This window comes from Lonchura striata, chromosome 5, assembly GCF_050655825.1.
Source record: "Lonchura striata isolate lonStrDom1 chromosome 5, ASM5065582v1, whole genome shotgun sequence".
Taxonomy (NCBI): domain Eukaryota; kingdom Metazoa; phylum Chordata; class Aves; order Passeriformes; family Estrildidae; genus Lonchura; species Lonchura striata.
In genome coordinates this window covers 16,842,948-16,859,191 of record NC_140707.1, presented here as the reverse complement: position 1 = coordinate 16,859,191, position 16,244 = coordinate 16,842,948, and the positions used below count along the sequence as shown (strand labels likewise).

Here is a 16,244-nt window from a genome sequence, read left to right as displayed (position 1 = left end):
GAATTCTCACTAGAGCACTGAGTAGATCTATTCCAAAGAGATAACTGATCTTCCTTACGCCTGCTATCACTTCATTCTGGAAATATAAAGACAAAGGTTTTAGAAACTTGCATTACTCAGGAAAAAAACTACACCCCTTTCATTTTTGAGCACCACAGCTGGCAGACAAACTACAGTAATTGGGCTTGGTGAAATGATCATCTCACACATGGTGCTGAGAAAGCTGAGCATATTTTGGAAAGCTGAGCATGTTTTCTTTCTGTCCAGTGTCCCTTGCCTCCTGACACACTGCAGTTGCTTTTTCATGAGCACTTTTCTTCCTGTGTGCTGGTTTTGCAGGCTGAAAAGCTGCTGCTTTCTCAGCTCCAAGGGTCTCCTGCCCCAGCAGATCTGCATTTGTCTCTGACAGCCCAGCTCGTTGCTCTTCCCACCTTGCCTCACCTCCCCTGGAACGTGCCCTGAGTGCCTGATGTGCTCTGGGGAAGCCCATCTGATCCCCAGGCTGGCTTTGCTTTGGAGTTGCTGTGTTCCATCTCCAGGGGCAGGGTTTTTTACTTCCACTGATCTATAGAAAACTCTACCTCCCCACTCCATGCATATGCAATTCCAGCTGCGTATCTCGAGTCTTTTCTTCCAACCCCAGGTCCTGCTAACCACAGCTGACCTGGAATGACAGGCAATCCCAGTAACCTGTACAGACCCAGTGTTCCTTGGCACTGTAAAGAGCCTTTCAACAATCCTTACAGGGGCACACAGCAGCACAGAAATTAGGCAGCACCCAGCACCAGGAAAACTAAATAATCATCACCTGCATTTTTCCCTTAAATCCTCTGCCAAAATCAAAAGGAAAATACTTACATTGTGGGACAAAAGCTTCCTTCACAGAATTCCCTGCAGTTGGTTATGGTGCAAATCCATCCACGTGCATTATCTAGAAAATATGAGTGAACATTACAGAAGGTTCATCCCTCACAAATGTCAGGGTTCCTAATGTAAGTCATCAAGGGTGCAAACACAAAGATTTAAGAAGCTTCTCAGTGCTTCCCTTGTATTCCAAGAGGGAATTCAGGCCTGCCCCAACCCCTTCTTGCTGCCCTCTTACAAGGAACCCTCATACCACACACTGCACTGTCCCCTCTGCCTTTGGCTTTATCTGATACAGAATATTTCCATTAACTATCTGGGGAGAATGACCCAGAAGAGATGGAGTCCAGCTCCTCTGCTCAGAAAAGAACTAGCCCTTCAATTTTACATCAAGGACCTGTCTCTGCATTATAAAATCTGTGCCAGACTCAACAGCAAACAGATATATAGGTTCCTAGGAGTTTTCTTAGCAGCCTCAGCTAACAGACCCCTAAATCCTAAAGTCTGACATGGATTTGTCATCTAATTTTCTTATACTTCCATCAGAATCCCCAAGTTGAGACTTCCAGCTTGAGAGTTCTGGTGTTTAACCCCTGGGATGGGCCCTTTCACACACAGCAAAGTCCATGATCCTGAGCAAAGTTGCTAAATTCAGGCATCTGCTCAGAAAAATGAGAATTAACTTCTAAACTTTTAAAGCCCTAAAAATAAAGACCTGTAAAAAAGTTCATACTTTACTGCCCACATCTCTAACACATCTGCAGCCTCATCCATTTCCAAGGAGCTCAGGCAGGCATAGCAAAGATCATTGCAATAATTACACAGGCTAAATATTATACATATTATCTACCCATCTTAATGCCTAAAAAACAGTAAAAAATGAAAGATTTTAGGTAAAAGCATAATCCTCTGTATCCTAGAAGACAAACCACTTGTATTTCTCAAATCATGATCTGCAGAATGAAATGCTATTTAGTTTAAAACTGCTGTTTTCCTGGAGGTGCTACAAACAAGTTTTGATGTATTATTATTTTTAACAATTATTTTGGTAAATTATTTTTGACAATGTGACCATTAATAACAAGATCATAATTTCAAGGACTGTTATTTTATGATTCACATTCAAGCAACGCAGTAGAGCAACTATACAACTTTAATCTTTATTTCTGATTTGTTAGGCTGAAGTCAGGAATGTCCTTTAGGTGTAATCTGAGGGGCTGCATTGTTGTCCACCTACTCACAAGCAGACATAAGGGAACAAAATGCCAGGCTTTTGTCAGAGGTTATTTTCAGCTTGGTGATAGCAATGGCATTGCTCAGATCCCTGAAACTCTCACTCCCCTCCCCTCCCAGCTTATAGGGCTGGCAGAGGTGGTCACTGCATTTAAAGAGAGCAGGAACCCCTCCCGTTCAAACCCTCTGAGACCCAAGGAAAGGAGGAGAAGCTTCAGGCGACTCCGGTGAGTAGAGTCCCACTGGTTCTGCCAAAAAGAGGGGTTTGGGTATTTTTTTATTCCTAACAGATGATAGAATCAATTTGTTGCCTGACAAAGCAAACCATGTAGGTATAGTACAGAAATATGAGTCTTACAGAGCAGTGTTTAGGTTTGGAGTAGCCAGCAGAGAGATTCTTCTGTCTCAGCCAGGTGAACATCTACTGGTGTTGCAAGAGCAGGGCTGGGGGGATCCTCATTAGAGACACTTTTTTGGACTAGGCAAGACTGGATAGCAGAAGTTTCAGAATGTTTAAAAATTTTGTTACAAAGCTATAGAATTATTTTTCTGCCAACAGTCAGTCTTTAGAAAGTGCATTTACGCAGCACACAAGTTTGTGTGCTTTCATAATGGTATCCTAAAAGTAAAAAAAACCAAAACAAACCCCCCAAAATCTTCAAAATATTTAATGTTGATGACCAACTAGTTTCATATCAAATAAGAAGAAAACTTCTGTGCATATTTGACAAGAAATGGCTAGGTAAGAATGCAGGATGAAAGAATTATTCCCAAATCCATTATTCAAGCATTCTAAGAGAGCATGATTGGTCTAATCTTCAGAACAAAACCTCAATCATTCAAATAAATAAATAACTACATAAATACATATGTGTTTTTAATAGTTTTCTGCCTAAAGGTGAAAAAAGGTAAAGACATGCATGTAGATAAAATAATTCTGTGTCTTATCTTGGTCATCACAGTACTATTTCAAAGTCTGTAACAGTTTTGCCTGGCACTTAAAGGACTTAGTGCAGGGATAAGGATTTAGAGAAGGATCTTGTGGAAGGAATACTGAAAGCTGATAGCCCAGGATAAGGCCTGGAAAATTGAATGGGTCATTTGTACAGCAGGGTGCAGCTTTCCACAGCCACATGGATCAGACTGAACCATGAGTGTGAGTGTGCAACATGCCAATGTGGGGTGGGGCTGGTTTTTAAGTCAGAATTAAGTACCTTGTTCTAGAGTCAGGATAATGTATTTTTTGGAGATGCAATCTTAAATTTCTGCAAAAGTGTGCAACAAGGAAGTTTCAAAGGACAAGTGGCATAACTAGGCTAGAAAATAATAGAAAAAGTGGAAGAACAGATATAAAAGCAAGGGAATGGGGCACTATCTATCACCCCTCAGCAATGCACATGTGCTTCACATCAAGTCAGTTAAAATCTTTTGTTTCAAAGTGCCACGTGTAACTTAGCATGACTAGTGTCAGTGAAAAATCAATATTTACTTTCCAGTGTTAGAATTCCCATACCTTGACCTCTCTGTGTTGCTTTACTGCAACAAGATGTAAAAGGGAAAATGCTGGTTATTATGAGATTGTGGTGGAATCTCAATGTATGACACTGACTAAGAAAATTTACCTGTAGCCACAGCCCAGTGAATGCATTGGAATATCAGAAATATGATTATAAACACATAACAAGATCACATCTCCATCAAATGAGCTCAGTCTTCAAACACAAATGAGCTCAGTCTTCCCTCTGTTGTGAATCTCTCCTGCTGAGGGAGAAGCATGTCCCACAAGGGGCTGGATTTTGACAGAAACACCTCCAGGCTGTTCGAGATGTAGTGGCAGCTCAAATGCAGACACATCAAAAGCAAACCTCACCGTGAGTGTCAGCTGCAGAGAAAAACCACAGCAGCATTTGATGGCTATTATATAAAGGAAGACATATCTTGTTAGCCCCCGTTGCTGGTGGGGTGAGTACCACTAAGGACGGTCAAATGAGTCACGGTGGTCACAGGACAGGCCACAGCAGAGCTGTGATTAGATACCAGAGTTAAGTTCTGGCTGCAGTAGCATTCCCACAGACTTCAGCTGGGAAAAGAATTTCCAATACGGCCTTGATACTTTGCATTTCAATGTAGACAGGGATGTGTGAGTTTTATATTATTATTGCTTGTGTGTTAGGTAAGGAATCAAGGAATCGGTTTTCTTATCCTCTGAGTTTGGACTAAGCAGCTTAGCTGGGACTAAAATGCAGAGGGATGCAAGGCACACCCTGCCCACCACTCCCACTCAGCATTTCTACTGCCAGTGGTCACAAAGACCAATATTGCCCATTCTGCTTATCCCCTTCAAAGCCATCCTGCAGCACATGTGGCAAATACACAACTCAGCAGTCCATTCAGATAATACCTGAGCTCTAGACTGTCAAATGCTTGAGCACACAGAAGAGAAAACCTTGTGTTTAGCAAGGAAGCACCAGAATTAATTCCAATTAATTCATTAATTAATCACATTTTTCACCTGCAGCTCAGTCAGGCAGTAGCACTGCCTTTTACTCCACATTGCATCAGGCCTGAAGTGCATCCACCACTCACTTAGATCAATGGATCAAAATTAATTTATGGATTTTATCCTTATCAATAGCACTTTGATTAGAGAGAGACCCTCTAATCTGACAGATTAGACACCCAGATTTGGACAGTATGACTAAGAGCCCAAAAGAAGACAGATCACAATGTTTTCATGCCTATTGGGAGCACACCAACACTTCAAAGGCTTCCTTGCTCCAAACCCAGCCTACAAAGTAGTGATATAAGCTCTAAATAATGGGAGGCATGAATCCTTGGCTGCACATCTGATGTATAAATTCTGCTCCATATAGAAGCAACATTCTAAAGAATGACACAAGCTGCTGAACAGCATTTGAGCAAGCCTGAGAATGCTCCTCCAGCCTGACAGCACCCTGAGTGCCCACACGTTGCAACTAACACTCAGAAGTTTCTGTGTCACACATTTCTTACCTTTAGGATGAGTCTGCTCCACTTCCCACCAGATCACCAGAATATAACCGTGTGATGAGCAGACATGAAAAGTTAACTAGATTAAGACAACAAAGTTAGGGAATTTCACAGGGATTTAGACACTGACACCGAATGAAATTATGGGAAGTGGAGACTTTGGATCTATTTTCTTCTGACGACAAATGGGAGACCGATTTCTATTTCTATTGAAAGGATGGAGCTTTGTCCACTGTTATAATTTAGATGAGTACAAAACCATGAGTGCCACATCCCCTGTGGAGATTACCTTCTCATGGTGACCCTGCTGCACAGGCAGCATCTCCAGGGATGGCCACTCAGCTCCAAGGGATGAGCAAAGCCTGGACAGGAGGAGCACAGATGTGCCCTGGTAACTCACCCAGCTGTTCCTCCAGCCAGCACAGACATCATAGCATGCACTTCTGTTCTTACACCAGTATCCTTACAGAAATATTTCTGCCATGCCTTTCTTCTTTCTCCTACAGCTTCCCATCAGGTGATGCCAAAAACCCATGGAAAATGTGTATGCATGCCCAGTCATGTTACTATAATTAGCCTCAGGAACAATGATCCTTCTAAGAGCTTCAACCACAGCCCTTGACAGCACAAGGTTCACTATCAATACTTTATCAGAATTTTTCAGAGATTATTTTTTCCCCTTCAGCTGATGATGTAATTGGAGTTACTTTCCAACAACTATCTTTGCTGCCACAGTTTTGGAGGTTTGGTGTGCCTTTGAGGAGACCTAAGAGAGAGGAAGCAGCTTTACAGAGACCAGAGGTACAAACCACTCTCCTCCCAGCCAGCTGTCAGTGCTGCCTCAGCTGGGAAGGGATTCCACTGGAAACCTGATTTGAAAGGGAACACTGTAGACAAAAAAAAAATCACATTTAATTTTCAAGGAAGTGTCACAAAACTGATTTTTATCCACAGTTGCTCTTCCTTCTTTTAAAATGCTTGAAGTATTGCTTGAACTGTTTTTGTAAGAGAAAGCAAAAATGGCACCAATACAAAAGTACTTTAAAAACAGAAGAAAATATAGAATGGTAGAGTGAGAATAAGATTTTACCTACATGAAAGATTCCTTTCTGTTCCATTATCTCACATTTAAAAGAAATTGAAAAACCAATTCAACAGTGCTGTTCAGTGAAAGCTTCACTGAGTGAGAGAGATCAAATTCATCATCTATTAATTGTGCAGAGTTTTGTTTCTTATTTCAGCTACATCAGGGTTTTTTTTTTTTTTTTTTGCTTCTCACTTGTTACATTACAGATAAACAGAGTTAGAAAAAAGCTGAGTTTTCATTTCCTTTCTGCATCATTGCTGTTTTGGAACTGCCAGAGCAGTTCTGCTCCTGAGCAGCCTCCCAAGAGAGCTGGGAGGGTCTGGAGGAGATTAACAATGCTGCTGCAGTGTGACAGCAGGAGGCTGGGCTGGCTGAGCTGGGGAGGGTGCTCAGCTGAGCAGAAGTCAGCCTCACAAAGAGGAGGAGAGGTTGGATCTTGCACGAGGATGACAGGTACACTGTCTAGTGAAGGTAGCAGTTACAACAGTGACATTTAATTACACAGGGTTAAGGATATGCTAATAACTGCTGTGGTAAGGCAGAGATGTTTGGATATGCTGGTATCTGCACTGTTATCAAACACAGATTGCAAAACCTGCCCCCACTGCCATGTCTCCAGTGCTATTGCTTCAGTCTGTGTCCCTTCCTTTCGCTGGACAGACAAGTCTTTCATACCACTGCAGGATTTTTGGTGTTAGTTATCAGAAAGGATTCCCCTCACGGTGCAGAGCTGGCATGCAGACATTGTTCATTTCATTCTGAAATCCAGAAGATTAAAGTGCAGAAGTCACTGAGATGATGATAAGCACAGGACATTAGTCCAATGTAAATATATAGTAAAATGCTAGTCTAAAATGCAACTAATTGAAAAGACCAGCTGCTACATCACTGCTGTGATAAATTCCCCTCTCTCTATCACCTGAGCTCAGAAGAAAATTCTCAAGTAGCAGGCCTGATTCAGCCTTCAAAATCCTCCTCTTAGTTAAAAGTACCTTTTGGTGAATTTAATCAAACACAAATAGTACAAGCAGGCTTCAAAATAACTATAATAAGAAGGTGACTGGTTTTCCAAGAAGGAGGAGGAAGGCCCGTGCCAGGAGCTTGGAACAACCTGATAATTCTGTGTGCAGATGACATCCCAGTCTTTCCAGAAACGATGACTCAAACAAGAAAACAGGAGGGCAGACTGGAGCCTGGGGTTGTTCCAGGTGTGTGACTGCATAATCACAGGGAAAAGCACTCAGCCTGACATCAGGCTGGACTCCTGCCCTCCTGTGTGACCTTGGGCAAGGCACTTCAGTACAAACTGGAACAGCAAGAATGGAACAGAAACCACGGCCCTTTGTTTTCTTTGATGTTTAAATTTTAAATACAATTGACAAAGGGAAAAAACCACACCTCAAGCACCTCAGCAACCTGTCCATTATTACTTTACAATGGCTGTGCAGCACAGAGATCTTGTGGCTGCTTCATGAGGAACTCAGAAAAGGTTATGCTGGGGTACAGGAGAGGGCAGTGTTGAAAGAAAATGACTACTTGATGGAAAATAAACCCTAGACCCTCTTTTCCAGAAGAGGGTTGAGTGATCCTAGCACCTTTTCACTGAAACACCTCGCAATCATTTCACATATTTACCATCACAATATTCCAAGCTAAGGAATATCCTTTTTTACAAGAGAATCACAGGGATTTGGACTGTCCTGTCCTCAAAGCACCAGGGTAGCACCCTCACTTCTGCTACCACACAGGTACGAAGTATATTGCAAGTATGCAGTAGCAGTTGACTGGAGAGGGAGGAAAAAAATATATTTTTTTCAGTCAAGCTGTTCAATTTAAAAGAATTCACATTTGCTGTTGCATTTATTTATGTAATTTGATTTCCTAGGTTAACCCTTCAGATAAGGATGCCGAACTGGGGAGGAGGAGCCAAGTGTGGAGCCTGTGAGAAGACAGTGTACCATGCTGAGGAAATCCAGTGCAATGGAAGGAGCTTTCACAAGTCATGCTTCCTCTGCAGTAAGCTGGGCTGAATGGTTTAACATCACAGCACCCCTATAGCTCTGTATAACTCTTCCATTAAAGCCAGAACATTTATTTTTGTATTACTTGGCAGGCAGTTTTGCTGCCTTTTACCTGGAGCCATCTGCCTCTTGGGCTCCTGGCTTTTCTTTGTCCAAATATGAGATGGATTTTGTCAGGGACATGAAGGTGCTGCAGAATCCCAGTATCTAAGTCCATCTCCAGGACTTTCTTCCTTCTGTCCCACAGTGTGGCATACCACAGGTTCCTTCAGGTTAAAAAGCCCAGCAGAACTAAACAAACAGCACTGATCAGACAGAAGGATGATTACTTCTTTACTTTTAGGAGATGATTACTTTCACAGCGAATCCTGACATTAATTTGTTTCACACCTTAAAGCTGAAAGACCCTGGTGTCATCAAAACCTCCCACCAACTCTGCACTTACCTCAGCCTCCTCCCCATATTTCATGTAGTCCCATTTTGAAATGAACAGGGTCTATGCCTTTTCACTTACTCTTTCCCTCCACACTCCTCTCTGATGCTTGGCTTCCAGGAATTTTGCTTTCTCTGCAGAAGAGGTAAAAATTAAAAAACAAAAAAATTTCAGAGAGAAGGTACCAATTCAGCTCTGTTTGTCATTTGTGGAGAGGGAGAAAGCAAAGAGTTTGCTAAGAACTAAAGACAGCTGAAGAGTTGATTTTGCAGACAATACTTGGGATTGGTACTTTTGCAGTCCGACTCCCAGCATGACAGTTTAGGAGCCACTGAATCCAATTTTCTCCCTCCCTTTCTGGAGGGATAGAGACTTCTTATTTGGAGGCATCAGACTAACTTTATGTGCTTAGCTGATACAGAACAGCTCTTTGCAGAATGAGACCAAAGGACACACCTGAGCTGTCTTTGCCTTTCTCCAGGTGCCCCAAAAGTGATGCCTGAAAGTCCAAATTATGCCTTTGGTGATGCCTAAAAGGCCAAGTAAGAAAAGATTCCCTCAAAAAATTTTCAGTTAACTGACAACCTTCAGCCAATTCTTACAGAATGGTAAAAGGAAAATCTCAGTCTCAACTAAAACTTTCTAAATGCTTCCATGTTCTGCCTATAACAATAAATAGAAAATAAAAATAAAGATCTATCCTAATAGAGCATAATTATGAAGCATAATTATGACTATTACTCAAGTATAGTACAAATTATTTTCTTTTAGTGATTCATGATAAACAACTTACATTCATTAGCTCTATCAAATATTTAGTTTGTTGTGGGGCTTTTCTTGGTTGGTAGTGTATTTTGTTGGGGTTTTTTTGTGGGTTTTTTTTTTTTTTGGTTGTTCTTTTATTTGTCCCTTGTTTTAAGTCTGAATTAATTATTAATATGTTAGATACTAAAAATAGTATTCCCATCTGAAATATGTTTAAGGTCAAAACTTAAAGATGCATCTAAGTTGCCCAGCTGGCATATGAAAGGTATGTTAATTGGCTTTACTTTCCCCCATGATTCATGTACACTATTCAGAAGCTCTGAATGCCTCAGGATCATCTATCACATTTGTGAACTTTTTTATGAACCATTTATAGGATTTCATTTCTCAACAGAAGGAAACCAATTTTTCCTTAACCCTAAACTCAGGCATGCAAACACTCAATTTAGCTGTACTTTTGTATATTTCTATATAGAATTATTTCAAATATATCTTCTATTTCACATTATATTTGCCCAGACACGTGAAACACACCAGTATTTTTTGGTCAAAGAGTTCAATTTCAGCAGATTTATAAACAACTCAAAGCAACCTGTTAACACAGGAAGAATCAGACAAGCTAAATTATTTCTAACACTCTCTCTGCTCCATAGTTTTTCCCTACAAGTATTGCAAGAGAGAAATTTGTTTCCAGCAATCCCTCCTTCCCATGCAGACTCCTGCTCACCTGTAGACTGATGTTTCACTGACAGCTTTTACCCAAAGTGCAGCTGTGATGGACATTTGGCAGGATCTCACACCACCAACCTGGATCTCCTCAGTGCCGGCAGGAGAACAGGAGCTGTTGGCAGATGACAGGTCTCAAAGTTATTTCAACAGCACTTCAAGGCCTTTTGCTCCATCTGTTGTGGTGAATTAATACCCTATCCCTAAGATACCAGAAATAGAAACACTTAATCCACTGCTAGAGTTTCCATCATCCCTTAACTCCCTTAGCAAATACAATTATCATCTCAAAGCAAGACTATAGTACGAGGAGATCAGGTTCACACATTTACAGAAGTGCCTAATTTTACTTCTGTTTAGTATAAAGGTCTTTGCAAATTATTTCTCCCTTCATGCAATACAGGGAGGAGGAAAGCCACAAAGATAACCAGAGAGCTGGGGATGTATACCTAGTTATACTGCCCCTTAACAGGAACCTGGTCTGGGGGTTGGAACTGCATGATCTTTAAAGTCACTTCCAACCCAAACCATTCTAGGAGTCTGAAATTAAAGCTGCAGAGGTTGCAGGATGTAAATTCCCTGCGGTGAATAAATAGGATTGAGAGGAGGACATTGAAAGTAAACGTGGAGGAAAGGTGCTAATCAAACCCTCAGGCAGCTCCTCCAGAACTTCCACTTCTAGACACTTCCAACACCTCTGTATTTCACAGCTTTCTGTTGCATACGTGAACTCAGCAACTTTCCCAAGCTATCAATAACCCGTGCCTGGAATGCCCTCTGCAGGGCAAGCATTGTACTAAGGAACCTGAAGAGAAAGTTTTTGCTTATTTTTTTCCCGTTTCTAATCAATCGCTGTTGAACAGTGAAGAGTTTGTAAGAAGTACTGAAATAGTAATGTTTTAGCATACTGCAAAATCGTGGTTTTCAAGAGAGACTCTGAATTGGAAGATCTTCCTCTCTCTCTCTGTGGGGTGGAGGTTGTCTCACGCTGAGTTCCCCAAGTGGTGCAGCAAACACAGGCTCCCTAAGCAGTGAGGAGTGTAGCTACTATATTTTTTCCCCATTGATTATTAAGAGTGCTGTAGAGAACATAATCTGTAATTTGTATTTGTACTCCCTGATGAAAGCTGGGCATTCCTATGACACCTTCTGTCCAAAAGTCTGCCAGACCTTTCTTAGTGAGCTAAGCTAAGCTGTCGTTCTCTGTACCAAAGATGATTTGTAAGAGCTCTGTTTGGGAATGGCTACAGCCACACTCCTGTCATCCTGGAGGAAGTCTGACAGAGCTGACGCTTGCTTTGCCTTGGTGTTACAGCTCCAACAAAAAAATAATGGAAAAAAAAACCCTAATATGTCCTGTCTGACTCCAGAGAGGAGTCAGTGTTAAAGCCTCTTTCAGAAACACACCACATCAAAACAGCCTGGGATGAGCTGAGAAAGCCCCCACAGACTCAGAGCAAGTATTCTGAGAAGTTCAGATCAATGTCCCTGCAACACCTTTCCCCCCTTATTTAAGGTTTGGGAGTTCAGGATGCCAAATTTCAATCTCAAGCCCATTTTAAGCTTCACAGATCTAGATTTCCCTGGGGTTACAGGATTAACTTCATAGTGGCAAAAGAAGAACAGGTTATGTGCATACACACATACCTCCCTCTTCAGCAACAGCCCAGTCAAGTTTCATACTGACAAGTTTCATGCTGGCTGGCTCCTTTCCCCACATTTTTAAAGCTAAACAAAAAGAAATACTAATTGCAATTATTTTAGACCACATAAATTCAAATTTGAAAAGGCAACTGCTGATACGTGCCTTTCTCTCCCTGTTTTCAGTGGCTTGCAGGAAGGCTCTGGACAGCACCACAGTAGCAGCTCACGAATCTGAAATCTACTGCAAAACCTGTTATGGGAGAAAATATGGCCCCAAAGGGGTTGGCTTTGGACAAGGGGCTGGATGCCTCAGCACTGACACCGGAGACCACCTGGGCTTGAACCTGCAGCAGTGAGTCAAACCCCAGTGACAGCTCCTTTTTCTGGTCCTATTTGTCTCTTACCAGGGTGTTTTATATATTTCATACTGTTTCCATAACAACATCTAGCATAAGGAGCAGAGCTGACTTTCCTATACCCTTTCCTTCCCTGAACACAGTAATTCACAGTTTTTAACGATGCTCAGTTTCTTTAAGCCTGCTTTACAAATTGTACCCTCCTTCAACAGGCAATTATTCTGCAGAAGCAGCTGTTGTATGCCACCACACATGTAAATATTCACTGCAAATGTAATCTGCCATTTGTAGCACAGTGGTAAAGGCACATTGACCATAGAAAAAGATTTTTTTTTTTTTCCTGTTAGAGGCTAAAACACAGTTAACGTTTTACTCTTAGAGAAATAATCACACTACCCCATACTGTTAGCTCTCCTCTCAATGGGGGAAATAACATTTCTAAATCCTCCCTGTGGTTCTAATAACACTTACAACAGACTGAGAATGTGTTTGAACAGAGAAATTCTAATGGGATACCATCTTCCAAAAGCACATAATTAGCTCTGACAGTTCATTTTTATAGGATTTTCCTGCAATTCTCAAAGCTGCACATTTCTAAATCAACAATGCTTCTTCTTCCTTCTGGTGGTCTGCTACAAAGAAACCAATTAACCAATATGCTGTGCAGGAAATAAAAGCTTAAACAATGTATTTAACTGTAGCTCCTTGTACCATACAAAGCCATTATGGGCAGAATTCTGCACCCAAAACTGTTGCATCCTGTGGATAAAATGACCTGTTGCAGTCCAACTATCTGGTAATTCAGAAATAATTCTGTGAAAGGCTTTATGCACAATGATTTAAAGCACAAAGTCCAGAAATAAAAAACAAAGCTACTTTTCTGATGTCATTTTGACCCTAGGCCAGGTAAGAACCCCAACTCACTGCTTAATGAAACTATGGTATGCAAAACCTGAATTTCTCTTTTCAGTTTGATGAGTACCAGCAGATAACCAGTTACAAAGATTAGAGACTTCTTTTCCTTGTATTTTCCCTGTTACCTTGGTTTTTAAGTCAATTTTCATTAAATATATTTTTTTGTGCATGTGGCTGCTGCCAGCTCCATGTACTTAGCCCAGAACAGGTAACATCAGAGCTTACAGTACCAGCTTCTCAATCACACAACACAGAATTCAATAGAATACTTTGATTTTCTTATCTTTTTTTTTTTATCCCTTTTTGCATGTCAGATATAAGCAATTTAGTATTTTTTAATGCCTTATTAAAAAAATAATTAAATCCTTTTTCTAAAGAAGGTAAGATTTTAAAAACTTCTGTTTTAGGGGGTCACCAAAGCCTGCTCGCCCTTCAACACCAACTAATGCTTCAAAGTTTGCCAAAAAGATGGTAGATGTGGATAAATGTCCCCGTTGTGGCAAATCAGTGTATGCTGCAGAAAAGATCATGGGAGGAGGAAAAGTAAGTAGTGACTTCAGCACTAGGGAAAAAACCTCCACCATTTTATAATGGTGAGAAATTATAGCTAAGAGGCCCTTGATCATTTAAATTTTCATTCATAAAGGAAACACAAAGATGAATTTGCAAATTGCTACAACAGGTTTAAAATCTTGTACTTTTTGTAAATATTTTAAATTTTTTTTGCTTCCTACTGATATCTGAGGACCAAGCACAGATTACTGTACAAGCTGGCTCTTCCTCCATCTCTGGGTATATTTATAAACATTTATGTGTAGTGGCAATTGAAGACATATTAGACAACATAACTGAAAAAAAGCTAATCCAGAATGACTAAAAATGGAAGCCACAAGATCTACAAATGAATTTTAACCTTTCCACACCACACAAAGCAGTAGTTCTTTGTTTCTTGTGCCTGCTGGCTGTGCACTTTCTGTGTCCCACAATGAATTGTCTCCCCTTGCCCAGCCTTGGCACAAGACCTGCTTCCGCTGCGCCATTTGTGGGAAGAGTTTGGAATCCACCAACGTTACGGACAAGGATGGAGAGCTCTACTGTAAAGGTGAGAGTGACTGGGGCTACAGAACAAATTAAAGTGAGTCTCTTTTCACCTAGGATTGCCACTGTGATTTACCTTGCTGTACGCTTAATACTCCCCAAAATTTCCATTTTTGTCTTCTAACAACCTTCTGAAAACAAAGAGCTACAGTAACATTGCAGTTGCAGCTTCTACTATTAACTATATTTAGCTATAAAGCTATAATTTTTCTACAAATGGGACAACCCCTCAAATCTGTCAGACCTTCTAACAGAGCACTGGCCATATCTGCTGGGCAGGCTCTTGTACCTGCACAGTCTCACTCACTAGAATAAAAAATCCACAAAGATACAGATCTTTGGTCCTCCAAATAGAATTCTTGCCAGTAAAATTTTAAAGATATTTCCACTGCATTGGTAGCACAGAAGATAATGCAAAAATTGTCTAGATGTTCTTGTCAGATTCACAAAGTTCACAGACTTTACTTGGCTCCTAGCAATAGCTTAAGGGGAAAAAAAGTACATGAATCTTTTATATACAAAGCTAAACTTTGTATATATAGATAACCCTGAAGAAGAATACTGGAGTTCTGTGACTTTGGGTACAGTTTGGCAACCACAAGTGGATCAAACTGGCATATTTGGAGAAACATCCTCACCATTACAACTTAGCAGAGTTGTGATAAACAACTAGGCACATACTAACCAATAGAGAGTTCAAATGGAATTACTTAAATGCCCATCAATAGCTTCTGGATTATGCTCCAGTTCTTCTTAAAAATCTCTGGCTTACTCTGTATTACTCATCAGACCAAGTTTTCTGAACATTTTCAGATAGAAAAGCAGCTTTAATGAAAGTATTACTTAGATCTAAAAAATATATAATTTCTTAACTTTCTTTGAGATCACCAGACGCAACTTCTGTGCAATTCAAATACATAATACCAGTTTCACTACTAAGACCTGGATAAACTTATGGGAAATACATTATTTCATATTTCCTTCCTTTTTATCAACCTTAATTTGATAGTAATTTAAAAATGAAAACCGAAAGACATCTACCTCTGAGACCCTTCAGAGTACCACTTACCTCCCACTCCTTCTTTTGCAGTTTGCTATGCAAAAAACTTTGGTCCCAAAGGAATTGGGTTTGGTGGCCTCACTCAAGTGGAAAAGAAAGAGTGTGAATGAGAAGAAATGGATGCATCAGACTCAAACTGCTGTTGACACCAAGTGATAGCTGTCAAGTAAAACATTAAACAACACATTGCTAAGTATCTAGGGCATTTGATTAAGATTTTCCTCCTTGCAGGAAAAAATTGTGAGTTGTATCTTAAGAAATTCTTAGAGTAGATTAAAAAGGTACAATGATAAAACTAGACTCGTATTTGTGTTTAGTATATAAAGACAAGGAACCTCATGGAACATTATTGCTTCTTAAACTAGTACTTGTCACATTTTAGTCTGGAATTTTAGACTCATAGTGCCCCATTATGATAGGGATCCCTTCTGAAGTGAAGGGTCCAGGTGTTCCCAGTTAGATTGTATTTTCTTTTTTTCACAATGTTAACCTGTCTGTATTTCCACCAGTCTCCTAACTGAGTTTTCAGCATGCTGACATTTGTGTTAAACAAGTAGATGTTATTTGCTTTGAGACAATTAAAAAGAATTTGAAATAATCTTTCTCTGAGGGAGTGATTTCTTAAAAAACCCCAACATTTTCTCAGAATACAGTGTTGTAAGTTTTGCCTGTTTTCGAGCTACAATAAATTACTTACTGCTTCACATTATTTTTATTTGTATTTGCTTGTGCTTATGCATTCTACAAGATTTCAGATAAATGGATTTCACCAAGGTGAATGAAACCACTCACAAGAATTGCATTTCACTACAGTACTTAAAATGTCTATTCTAGATGGTATCTGGCTTTAATTTCCTGATCTTGAACTCTTTCCCTGCTGGTTGTCATTGTTACCTACTTTGACTTACATTCATATCACACTGTCCAGCTGGCCCCTCCATTTCCTGGGAACATGGCTGGCATTAGCTATTACAGACGCAGTGGGAAACAATTCCCTCTTTTAATGTACATTGCTATCTTCCATCAAAAACTT

The 16,244-nt window shown here is 40.3% G+C and overlaps 1 protein-coding gene across 1 annotated transcript; it reads left to right on the top strand.

The window, feature by feature from the left end:
* Positions 1-2,120: 2,120 nt before the first annotated feature.
* CSRP3 (cysteine and glycine rich protein 3) lies at positions 2,121-15,807 on the top strand. Its single transcript, XM_021546037.4, has 6 exons — positions 2,121-2,324; positions 8,079-8,209; positions 11,966-12,134; positions 13,461-13,596; positions 14,062-14,155; positions 15,242-15,807. Exons 2-6 carry the CDS (start codon positions 8,098-8,100, stop codon positions 15,319-15,321), a joined length of 591 nt encoding a protein of 196 aa, XP_021401712.1. The 5' UTR covers positions 2,121-2,324; positions 8,079-8,097; the 3' UTR covers positions 15,322-15,807.
* Positions 15,808-16,244: the final 437 nt, after the last annotated feature.

Coding starts and splice junctions, on each gene's coding strand:
- CSRP3 (XM_021546037.4), top strand. CDS start 8,098: ATGCCGAACTGGGGAGGAGGAGCCAAGTGTGGAGCCTGTGAGAAGACA. Junction 8,210..11,965: donor CAAGTCATGCTTCCTCTGCA/GTAAGCTGGGCT, acceptor CCCTGTTTTCAG/TGGCTTGCAGGAAGGCTCTG. Junction 14,156..15,241: donor TGGAGAGCTCTACTGTAAAG/GTGAGAGTGACT, acceptor CTTCTTTTGCAG/TTTGCTATGCAAAAAACTTT.